At 36.3% G+C, this 12,997-nt stretch overlaps 1 protein-coding gene across 1 annotated transcript in view; it reads left to right on the forward strand.

Annotated features, from left to right (window-relative positions):
• mgat5b (alpha-1,6-mannosylglycoprotein 6-beta-N-acetylglucosaminyltransferase B) overlaps nucleotides 1-12,997 on the forward strand; it is a gene marked incomplete at both ends in the record, with an annotated part of 77,491 nt that overhangs the window by 50,934 nt on the left and 13,560 nt on the right. Inside the window, 3 exons of the mRNA XM_079457418.1 lie at nucleotides 3,580-3,711; nucleotides 8,896-9,029; nucleotides 11,889-12,019. Coding sequence (XP_079313544.1) covers nucleotides 3,580-3,711; nucleotides 8,896-9,029; nucleotides 11,889-12,019 — 397 coding nt within the window. The remainder of the gene's footprint in view (nucleotides 1-3,579; nucleotides 3,712-8,895; nucleotides 9,030-11,888; nucleotides 12,020-12,997) is intronic.

Below are 12,997 nucleotides of genomic sequence, written 5' to 3' on the forward strand. Positions count from 1 at the left end.
GTGTTTGCCCACTACACAGTGTAAAAATGGTTAGTTGTTATTATGAAATTACATTATAGGAGAATAAAATGCAATAATGGTCATATTTTACATGCGAATACATTGAATTACTGAAGCATTAAAGCTTCAAAACGACATTATAAATATTTGATTTACATTTCAATTGCTCTGACGTGAATTCACATCTTTGCATTAAGGAACAGCCTTTGTACTAGAACACATATGTGTGATTTTTCCTTTCTTCTAACCATTATATATTAGTGCTATCTTTGCACTACAGTATTCATTTAAATCATTTTTGTTTCTAATATGTACAGAATATAAAAGAATATGAGTCTTATTTTATACTAACTGGTTTCTGCAAACAAACTAAAAATCCAACTTGCAAAATGTTCTCCCTACAAAGATAAATGAGTAACTTGAACATAGATGTTTTTAGTTAAAGGACTCAAATGATTGTTTTACACATATTTCTAACAAAGATTAGTGTTTTAGTTCTTGCTGGCTTCATTCATGCTGTAATATCGTTGTTGCTGTTAGTCTTTTTAATGAATGATGGTTTTTTGGTTGAGGTGTAGGTGCATGACACATGGGCACACCATATAAATGCATTTACCACAAACAGTTAATAGAACAAAGTTTTGGTCTGTCTGAATGCAGAAAACGTTTACAATCGTAATGAAAGACAAACGCATTTGTTTATTTATACATAACCCCATCTACTGTATATCCTCTATTTATGTTCAGCTAACAACAAAAATATGATGTTCTGTTGTTACGTAAACTTGACTATGTGACCGCTAATGACTTTTTTAAGTTGGGTTGACTTCAGTCTCCGTTTCTTGAGTAAACTCAAAAACATGCTTGTGATAGGTTGCCTTATTATTTTAAATTGACTACTTTTAGATCTCCTGAACTTATATCTCTACCCTATTATTTCAATTTAAATTGATAGTACTTTGCATTAGGTATTCAGGACAAACACAGTAACAGGTTTTGGGTCTTGCTGATCCATGGCATTTTGTGAGTTGGTGGCCATTTTTTGTTCAGGGTTCAGTCAATATCCTAGTCACGTGTGAATGCTTCTTAATCTCTATGGTCTATATTGATCTGAGGAAGGGTTTGTGAGACTGCAGGACTTGCTTTGGGTCATGCTGCACAAAGACTTACCGGACCGCAGGAAGAATATAACAAAGTAGATCTTCGATGCTACAACCACTTCTCCTTATTCATTCCCGAACACAGGGACAGGACAGTTCACCTAAAAATGAAGATTGTGTCATTTTGTACTCACCCTCGGATTATTCCAAACCTGTAAACATTTATTTGTACTGTTGAACACAACAGAAGATATGTGTAAGAATGTCAGTAACCAAACAGATCTCATCACCCGCAATAATGGGAACTATAAATACTATGGGAGTCAATGGGGGATGAGATCTGTTTGGTTACTGACATTCTCCAAAGATCTGTGAAACAATCTAAGGATGAGTAAATTGTGACGGAATAAAAATGTTGGGGTGAACTGTCCCTTTAAGGATGAACGCCTCTAGTGCCAGCAGCTTATTACGACCTACGGCTATATGTGTATTGACGTGCCAGATATTCCGTTGCTTTAGCTTGTTCACTTTATGCATTTAATTCTTTTACGTTTATTATACAACCAATAATTGTATCAATATTTTGAGTTTTACAGATCCCTCACAACACAATCGTTGTCGAAAATCACACTCGTGTCATTATTACAAAATTTTACCGCAATGCGTCAGTTTATAATGTAGGTAGAGGCGTTCCAAGTGAATGGTCCAATGCATCACATTTGAGTTAAGGAACAAATGTTTTTTTGGAGGAAAGCTCTACTTCTACACAAGTCACGATCTATGATTATAGTATGTTATGTTGTGAGTCTAAAATGATGTACATTTGTAAATAGTTTATGTCTTTGTATGGATAAACATTAAATTCACATTTACCGTTGACTTTGTTATATCTCTTTCTTAAATTGTGTGGGATTTAAAGGGGTCATTTGACGCGGCTAAAACTAATTTAATTGTTTGTTTTAGATGGAATGCATCTAAAAGTCTTTTACAATGAAAATATACTCACAGGAGCCGTACAGTCCTTGCAGAGTTTTAACTTATGGAATTGCCCTACTTTTTAACAAAAGCTTCTGTGCATAGCCGGTCTTGATCTCTCCCAGATGTGTGAAGCAATCGTTGGTGAAATGCTCTGCACAAACCTGAACATTTGGATTGTTCGTTTTTTGTTGTATCGTCTTTGGCAGGTCAAACAAAGAGGATTTTCACAACGAAACACACATTGTCTCCACCACATGGCTGCGCCAGTGAAGGTAAAATTAGATTTACAAGACCCCCCACCTTACTTGCGTTTAGATTTGGGCGGTCTAAGTCATATCGTGTTACGAACCTGATGCATTTTAGGCAGGTCCGGGTGAGCATTCGCTTTTAGATAAAATACACTTACATTTTTGCAATTTCACTTGTCTAATACATGCATGGGCAACTTATAACACACCAAAGACAAAAAAAAAACATGCATTTCCCGCAAATCATCCCTTTAACAAGGAACTTTACTCTAACGGAAGACAAAAACATGTAAAGACACTTACATGTTACACATTTGCATGGCTGACGTCACAAAACCAGGTGGTTTACATCACCTACATTACCTTGTAAAAGCATCTGTAAGCGAATCTTTGTGCTTGTTTCTCGAAGGATGCAGGTAACCAGCCAAAAACTTCACACCCTCCACAAATCCCTCTTGTTCCCCATGGCTGCATTCAGTTGTTGAGTAATGGCCACTTTTCACAATCTAATAATTCTAGATTTACCAAAGAAATGGAATCACATCCTTCATATTTCTCATTGAATATCCTGTTCCTGTCTGAAATATGCGACATTACAGAAAGAAAATAGGGTTGCAGATGTTGCTTCATGTTGAATTTAAACGCTGCCCAGGGATCTCTCCTCTAATGTGGACCCACAAACCTGGTTTATGCAAGAGATCATCTCGCTTACAGTGGTGACATTTATATAGAAATGGTTCAAAGAACAAACTTTAAAAAGGCCTCACCATTGCCTGAGGGTTTGCACTGCTTTAAAATAAAAAATTATTTTCCAGTATTGTCTATTAAACGCTGGGTGGTGCCATGAAAGGATCTGACATCAAAAAAGTCATCACAAATGATTTTTTTGCGTCGTTCTAATCCAATTTCATTGCATCACTCTTGATGAGTAATGAAGGTGTGCAAAACCATCCCAGAATTCATAGCAGAAGTGAGTTTAGCAGCAGTTCTGTGTTGTCTGACACATTCCCTCCAGAATCATGAAACACCATCAGCTTTGGATTTGGCAGTTCCGGTATCCCTGGAGAACAATCCCAGAGAAACTCTCCCGACTGAATAATGATCTTCAGTAGAGGAGGTGCACTCCTGCTGTGCGTGTGTGTGTGTGTGCTATGGGCGATGAGGTTTACCAAATTCATCCGCAAGGCCTCAAGCTTCAATTCTGACTCAAATCCCACTTTAATAAATGCAGTTCGTCTATCTTCTCTTGTTAGGGCCCTTGGTGTGCCTCCGGGTAGAGGAAGTTGCCCTCTGATTGGTCCATTGCCCTTTGACCTCATCTACACAGACTACCACGGCCTGCAGCAGATGAAACAGCACATGGGCCTGTCATTCAGACGGCACAGGTAAGTCAAACGCTGCCTCCTCACTGCAATGCAACCTTTGAGTGTAATAATTTGAGTGGTTCTCAGCACGGAGGACTCATAGATCATTTTAAAGAGTTTGCTTCTAACATGTCACCAAGCTAATGATATTTTGTGAAATCCTCTTTAATATTATATTTTGTTCAATACCTAATATAAATATTCACAGTTATTAAGCTAAAATTATATATACGTGTACTAATATTAATAATCACAGTTATTAAACTCAAATAATATGTACGTGTACTAAATCCATCAAAGTATACGTGAATAGTTTGCTTTCATAAATAATATAACTCATTGTGCAATTAATATGAATCAAACTGCAGTTGGTTTGTTTTAATTTAAGCCATAATAACTAAATGAAAATACTGCTAACTTACACAATAAAACACGATAAAAAATGATTACATAATAAAACATGCAGTTATGAGTTATCTGATTTTGGAACCAAACTCTTAGTTTTGGTTTCCAATACTTTGTTTTGTAAGTTGAACATAACCCTGCGACAATAAACGTTTGTATTATTGTGTAATGTATATGCATTTTCTATCCCAAAACATTTGTAACATGACGATAACTATGAGCCATTGGTAACAGTATTTAGTGCCTTGGTTTTCTACAGTTGTAAGAACAGCTTCAAAATGTAACAGATTATTAATAAAGGCATTATGTAAATTGTATTAGAATTTTAAAGTTGTAGCATTGCAGCATTAACAAGAAACACAAAAAGATGCATAATAATAATAAATAAATATACATATTGTGAAGTTAAAAAATGAAATTTCTCACTTTATCTCGATAACGATAACACCATCATCTTTACATGTGATACAAACCACGACATTAATGAATCAATATGAATGTATTGATAGATTGAAAGACGAGGATACAACCAGATATTCAAAGTATATGTAATATGTAAAAATGAAGCTAAACAACTAGCGTTTCCAGTGGCGTAGAGAGCAAAGCATATGTTGACTACTTATTATCGTCGCAGGTTCAGATCATAAAGCCATTTATTCTTGATAAAGGAAAAAGATGGCTAACAAGTGTTTAATAATACGTTTGTAAGGTAAAGTTGGGGTGAACGACTGGCAACGTAAATAAACAGACCTCTGGCATTCATATTGTCTCTCCCGCCAATGATCAATGGTCCCACCGATGTTTTGACTAAATATTTAATTTCTTAAAATATTGTACCTTTATTTATTCTAATGTGATTACAAGCAAGCTGCTAACATCTGAAATCAATGACAAATAAATAAATGTCTTTTTGGATAATGTTTGATTGGCGTGTGTTCTCAACACTCAGCTTGTGAGTTTGTGGTTGGCTGCCCTGTCGAACTTTTCCAGTACTTTAGTGTAAAAAAAATTGACTTTTGGAAAGCAGCAAACTCAATAAAACATCACTTCGCAACTAATCGCATTGACCTACAACAGAAGCTCTCCATTTTACTGCAGAGAGCCGCTCAAGAGCAGGCAAAGCGGATTGTTATGCCCGCCGTGGCAAATCAGAGCATGGGTGCGATCTCACGTTTACGTTATAGTCAATTGTGAATAAATTTAACATTTTGATTAATCAGCACTTTATGGGGACGTCGTGGTCTTTGCTAAAATGAGTGTGTTTTTCTGCAAATTCCGTTTCAATACAAAGAAAAGAAGACTATAGCACTGGTTAGTTTGCTTTTGATTATAGAAGGAATAATGAGGCGAGCGAAGGACCCTTTAGTAAAAGGACTCGAACCTTGTGGATATGCTTTTTTCTCTTAACAGAAACCTGTAAACCCCTCCCACCCTCAGCAACCCCAAGAAAGAACGTCCTGGCGCCCCCCCTGACATGATCAATATTATAATATTTAATATTATTGTTAATATAATAAACATATACATATTTATCCTCAGAGAACATACATTGCAACACCGTGAAGTCTATTTTAGGAATGTAAACAACAACAAAGAAAACTGCAAAGTCATGAAACATTTCCGGCAGCTGCATTTTTCATCATCTAAAACCGTCAAAACAAAATGATTAGTGCTTTGTCTAAATAAAACACAACAAATATACACAAAACACAATCACATTCTGACTTGTTCAAATGCGTACCATTACCTGGACCTATAGTGCTTTACTACAAGAGAGGCGATGAAAGCACGGCACAGTTGGATGCTTATTTTCTCAGCAGCGTTTGATGCATCCCATTTTAATTAATGAAGCTGTTAACACTGTGAGTGTATGTCTCTGGCGGCTTCATTCATTATAATGAGAGTGATCTGAAAGGTCACCTTTACAGTCCCACACTCTAAAACATACTGGCTTGTTTTAACTCATGGTTGGGTTGAATCAACGGAGCATTGTTCAAGTGTATAGAGCAATTAAAAATAACTAGTCAGGTCGACTCCATCTAATAAACTTACACGCTGTTGTTCTTTTCCACTATCAGAGATGAAAATCTCTTTTACCTTTCCCCCTTTACCTGGTAGAACAGAAAGCCATGAAAACTAAAATTTATGAATTGGTCCAGAAAACAGACAAAGCTACAAAATATATTTGTATTTCCCTTTTTGGCTTTTACAGTCCAGGGGCCCTATATTTGCACTCCGCACAGCGCGTGTCCGAACCCACTTTTGCTAGATTATCATGGTCTAAACGGTTTGTCCCAATTCTCTTAATAAGTAATGGGTGTTTTTTGGGTGTAAAGTGCAATATACCAATCAGAGTGTCATCTCTCATTCCCTAAGAGCCAGTTGCGCTCGCGCCATGGCGGATTCGCTATTCTCACAGTAAAATTCAGGAGAGCAAACGCGTCTGCTCGCGTGAGAGGTTAAAGCACGCAAGCAGAACATCTACAGGACAGGCCAGACATTTATCTTTATGTCCACTATAATAATCTTTTACATTGTAATTCATTTGTATAAACATTTGTCATTATTGTGTGCTTCTGCGCGTCCCTCTGTATGTAATAAGCAAGATGTACGAGCGCTGTGCACCCGCCCATAGGCGTATATTCCCAAAGCGCTCTCTAAATAACAGAAAAATCGAATTTAGACTTTAGATCAGGTTTGAGTTGGTCTATGGTGCAGTGTATTTCAGTTCCTCAAAATAGCAACACGCCAACAATGTACCTGAGCACACCTCTTTTTCAGACCAACACGCCCCCGGGCGCACAAATGAGCGCAAATGCATTTGCTATTTAAACATCGCGGCGCAGGACGGGAAATAAGATCTGCGATGGGATGAAACTGGCAAAAACACTTACCCCAGATCTCAAGTCTTTTCAAGCTGCAACCATTTTTTTGTTTTTCTCCTTGGCCAGAGTGAATGACTTTCAAGTATTTTCTGTCGTGGTCTGTGAAATAGATTTATTGGGTTTTAGCGTCAGTGGCTGTAACATAAAAACATCTGACGGTCCTCAACGATTCTTCAAACTGTTTGTATGTAGATGTGCTCTTCATTCAGTATGTTACACAGAGACACGTAAAGCATTGAAACATCAGCGCTCAGATCATTACAGCATAATCCTGATATTTTCCTCTTAAATAATGGAGAATCACCGCTCACACCACCACAGCCATATATGCATAATGCATTATAATTATTGAAGCATCATTTAGAAGCCATTTTTCATTTGCCAGCTGTTAAAACGCCTGTATATTTTACTCTGAGGGTGATTTGTCTTTTGTGTAATAAATCATTGAAGCCTTTAAGATTGTAATTTATAAAGGAAAATGAAATACTGCCATTTACTCAGCGTTCACAAGTCATTCCAAACCTGTTTGCTGTTTTTATGGAATGTTCACACAGCAGAGTTTACAGCGATCATGGCTGTTAAACTTCAAAAAGTCATATCATTTAGCTAAATATTTTTCCTTTGTATTTGTATTTCAACTGTTTATTGCATTCTGTAATCTATCACAGAAATCAAAATTTTTATTATCAATTTCAATATTATATAATTACTTTACATTTTTAAATATGAATATAACGTTGGCAAGCACCAGCAGAGATCTGTCTTTTGTTGGCATGTACCGTATGGGCAGACTTTTGCATCCACTGTGACCATTACGACATATAAATATAAAGGTCTGGTCACAATTCTGTAGAAATCTTTAACAGTTAGTAGAGCTAAATCTTATTAAAATTTGCATTAAAACCATACTTCTTACAGTAATACCATGTGATGTGTCTTATAATTGTCCTGTTTTTATAACATTACTTTTAATTTCTAATTTCTTATTTTTAAAACAATTGCAGTAATATTTAATTCATTTGTATTCCTAATTCAATATTGAACGATACACAACCTAGTGTGACAATGTTTGCAGACAGGAGGCTGATAGCTGACTGCTGATCGTTCAGCTCAGCTCTAATAACAGTGTTTCCCATTGGCTGGACTGCTGACTTCACCTCTTTTTTCCAATCTATTCCCTTTTGCCTCTTTTTCTTCCCAGGAAGCAATTTTGCTGTGATCGTAACTCTTATATTTGTTTACCTTATAAAAGTCACAGTAACACTTTGTTGAGAAGCAGCAGAATGCTTTTACAATCTATTCCCACTACTGTGCAGTAAGGCCTTAAATAAGTGTAGAGTTTAACCTGTGGATCTTTCGGCCTGCGCCTTCCCTGCACTATTTTTGGTTAGTGAAAACAACACAGAATCTCAGCCAGACTGGTGCGGTTTGGAGATGTGATCTGACTCTTTTAAATTATTATTTCAATAGTTCCTGTGTCCACCACATCTGTTGAATATTGAGTGACATGGAGTCTTTTTTTTATTAAAAATGTCATTTCCACCCCAAAATGTATCATTTCATATCCAGATAATGTGTTTTATTAAACTGCTTGCTTAAAATCACATACTCTATGCCCTTATATTAGCAAAACATTTCAAGTATGTTGTCCTTTCTTACTTGAATGATGAAATTCAACTGAATGTGCTGATGTACCTGCACATGATTTTATTTTACACAAAATTGTTTTGAAATGTTAAAGTGCCTGAAAAGAAATGAAAAAACGCAAGTTGATTTCTGATACTGATACGAACAGGCATCCGTTAAACTCCCTTTTTTAATCATAGTTAAAATGTCGGAGCGTACACTATAGCATAAACCTTTTTTTGGTTTCAATGGAATGTTTTACAGTAAAGTGTCATATTTGTGTCTATAGGTGTCACATTCGTGTGATCGACACCTTCGGGACAGAGCCGGCGTACAATCACGAGGAGTACGCTACGCTGCACGGCTTCAGGACCAACTGGGGCTACTGGAACCTGAACTGCAAGCAGTATATGACCATGTTCCGTGAGTCCATCTTTGAGTCTTATTCGGTGTTGTTGAATAATGTTTGTTGTTTGGATGTGTCTGCAAGTGCATCCATGTCAAATACAGTCAAACTGATCTTTTAGACACAATCAACTAACCATAAGTCGCCAACTGCAGTAAAAGAAGACACCACGAAAAAACACAACTTCCTACTAGAAAATGGTCATGTACATCATTTACAGCAGTATTTTCTGGGGCTTAAAGAATGAAAATATTCATTTGGGTGTTGCATTGATACTTCAGAATTGTTTTAGTGATGTTACTTTAAGCACACGAACTAAGCTACAATTTTCCATTACTTGATAGTAGGTTAGTTTTTTCACACCGGTGTTCAGCTTTTCCAGGAACAGGCAATGTTTTAGTTTTTACATGAGCTGAACACTGAATGCTCAAATCTGGGACACTCTCCAGAAAACCTAGGATTGTTAAGCAAATCGGTTTGATGGCGTGATTTGTTTTAATGAAGCATCCCAGACGTCCCCGTGCGGTGTTTATTTTCAGTTATAGTTAACCCCAAATTCTTTCATGATTTATTCAAGCCATCCAGGATGCATATGCCATCGCATTTATTTTTCTTGACAAGTATGACATGAAATTCTTTCTTTTTTCTATGTCCATTTCATTTTAGGAAACAGGACCTACACTAAAGTGAAAAACTACAGTGAAAGTGAAATATTGAAAACATATTTAGCTAAATTGAAACAAGGGTCATATTGTTATAATTACTTCCCAGTTTATTGGCAAGCGGCAGTGTTCTTCAAGCTTGTGCTAGTGATTGTATCTTTTCATAGTTGTGGTACATCATTGATTAATCAGAGGTGGGTTTATTAAAAACCAATTAAACAACATTTCACTTTTATGTGACCAAACAGGAGGAACATAACATAACATGGATTCTTGCCTATTGCCCTGAGCTCTTATTTTATAGAGAAATAAATGTCATTCTTATGTTAAGAATTTGCCATATTCCCATATTCTTTAGTTTGTGTAAGAACTCGAGCTGCTGCGTTTGGATTAGTTGGAGTTTTTGTAATAGGCCCACAGGGCAGCTACCTAATAGTGTGTTACAATAATCTAGTCTGACGTCATGAATGCATGAATTAACTTCTCTGCATCTTATAGTTACAGCATATGACGTAGTTTATTTTTAATGGAAAAACTTGGTTTTGGCTTCATGGCTTTCAAATGACAGATTACTATTGAATAAAACGCCAAGATTCTTTGCTGACAACAGAGTTTTTATGGAACATACGTCAATAGTTAAACAGTACTCTTTGTTGTTACGTATGAAGGTTTTCGGTCCAATAAGTAACACTTCTGTTTTGTCCGAGTTACAAAATGTTTAGTTGTTACTCATCCAATTTTTATATCGATTTTATGCATTCCATTATTCTGTTGAACTGCTGTGTTTTGTGAGGCTTCGAGGAAATGTAAAGTTGAGTATCATCAGCATAGCAGTGAAAGCTGAGTCTGTGTCTCTTAATTACAGTATATTTCCTAGAGGTAGCACGTATAATTCAAAGAGCAGAGGCCCTAAAACTGAGCCCTGTGGTACACCGTACTGGACTTGTGATTTACATGACACCTTCGTTGTTTATTGCTACAAATTGAAAACGGTCGGATAAGTAATATTTACACCATTTCAAAGCTATTCCATTAATGCTGACGTAATTTTCAAGTCTATGTAAGAGTGGGCTGTGGTCAACGGTGTCAAATGCAGTACTAAGGTACAATACTGAATCGCTAAACGAATCATTTAAGAGTCAACCAAGAAGTAAGATAATAAAATAACTGCCTATTATTAGAAAATTAAAGTGTTTTTACACCGTGTATGTACGTAAACTTGTTGTTGGACACTCCATAAACCAAAGTAAGACCTTAAAAATCACAAAATATTTGCTCTTTAAATGTTCTACATGTAGTTACCAGATTACACACTTTGCTTGCAGTGATGCGGCTGTTTTATCAAGTAGGACACCATAGATACTATAATTCCTGAACACTAGAAGAACTAATAACATGTGAAATATGGGAATATCTTGAAATTCTTGTGTTGCTTCTCCAGTTAAAAGCTTTATTAGACCTGACAGCAGGACCCTATGTGCATCCTTTCTCAAATCCTAGGCAAATATGGCATAAGGGTCTTACAGGGTCAGAGAGATAGTTAAACATGTTTTAGAAACAAAGACCTTCACTGGCCTTGTAAGTGGGCCTTAGGGAAATTAGTGCTAAAAAAAAGATGATACAACACCTTTAGCAGGTCATTGGCTCTCTACTGCGTTTCATCGCCTCTGTATTTGTACTCTGAACAGTGAAAGCAATGTAAACCTTTAATGGATGTTTAGTAAGAACACAAGAGCATTGAGTACATGTCTGGGTAGCAGATGCTCCTCGTGAGAGCACATCCACAATATGCTCTCACGAGGAGAGAAGCATCTGTTCTGACAACAAACTGGAAAAGTCTTTATGTCTGTATGAGACACGGCTTCTCATTTACATTTGTTAATATCCGACTCAACAAGAATTACTCTTTCTGTAACAGGGTGTTAATGATTCTTAAAGATGAACATTCATAATTGAATTGATAACACGTTGTTTATACTAAAATGTTTCTAAAGTTTTAGACACTAAAATATGTTTAATGCACAATATAAAACAAACATTTTTGTATTTACGTATAAATCTACTTATGTTGGCATCAAAAGGGTTAAAACCCTTAAGTGGAGAAGGCGTTGTTTTTTCTAGCTGGTAAACTGTCTAAAAAGTCAAGTAACCATAAACCAATAAATGTAATGTAATTTTAATTTATGTATTAACAAACCCTCTCTTTCCTCATAGCCCACACCCCTGACAATTCTTTCATGGGTTTTGTGACTGAGGAACTAAATGAGACTGAAAGACTCAACATTCAGAGGGACAAAGCCAACAACATAGCAGTGGTTTATGGCAAAGAAGCAAGCATGTGGAAGGTAAGAATGAATGTGGCCAGTTTTAACGAGTCATACAAGATTAAGCCATAATTAACTGCTCAGATTATGAGCAAAATCTTACAGCACTGTATATCACAGTTTATGTTTAATATTGTCATGCAAGTGTGTGTATTTATGTATGAATATTGTACTGTCTGTACAGCAGTTTGCACAATATTTGCTTTTGTTGATCCTACAGGTTCAAGAAATGCATCAATATATTAGCTATATGGTACAAAAAAAAAAAAAACATTCAACTTGGTTAAGTTGTTTAGTTTACAAATCGATTTGACAAAAGATAAAACCACAGAATATCAGGAGTTACGTCTTTTTAATTTGGAGTGTCTATTTACACTGAATACAACAGGTCGCTTGCACTGCGATCTTTTTCTTTTTTGTTTTTGTGGTGCGTTAATCTACAAAACTCTTCTTCATACAAAACGATTCGCTCTCACAGAGATACAAACGTATTCAGTTTTATTCCATCATTGAGGGACAAAGACACAGACGTTTCAGCTAATGCCTTCAATCTGTATTTACACTGAATACAAATAGCCCGTCTTGTTGGCAGAGACCAGAGCCATTGAGAGAGAGAGTTTGCCAACGGAAATTGCAACAATTTATCGGGATTTATAGCATCCAGAATGAAAGTTTGTGTTTACATAATATACAATATGCACAGTGCACAGACAAACACGATGATGTCTGTGCACTTTCATGTAACTTTTATTCTGGGTGCGATAAATCACGACTCATTTTTGAACATTGTATCAGACTTTAAATTCTGATGGGATGAGTCTCATCTGGAAAAAAACACATACAAATTTTGACTGCTCCTTTTCTTTGTTGTTTATTCATGAAAATAATATATATGCAAAAATAGCAGTGTGTGTGAACATATTACACACATCTCTAGCAGCTGGCCATTGTTACCATTGCACGGTTCAGGCCCACTGCTCAGCACTGCTGTAGACTTGT

The sequence above is a fragment of the Barbatula barbatula genome (assembly GCF_947034865.1).
Source record: "Barbatula barbatula genome assembly, chromosome: 5".
NCBI classification, from domain to species: Eukaryota; Metazoa; Chordata; class Actinopteri; order Cypriniformes; family Nemacheilidae; genus Barbatula; species Barbatula barbatula.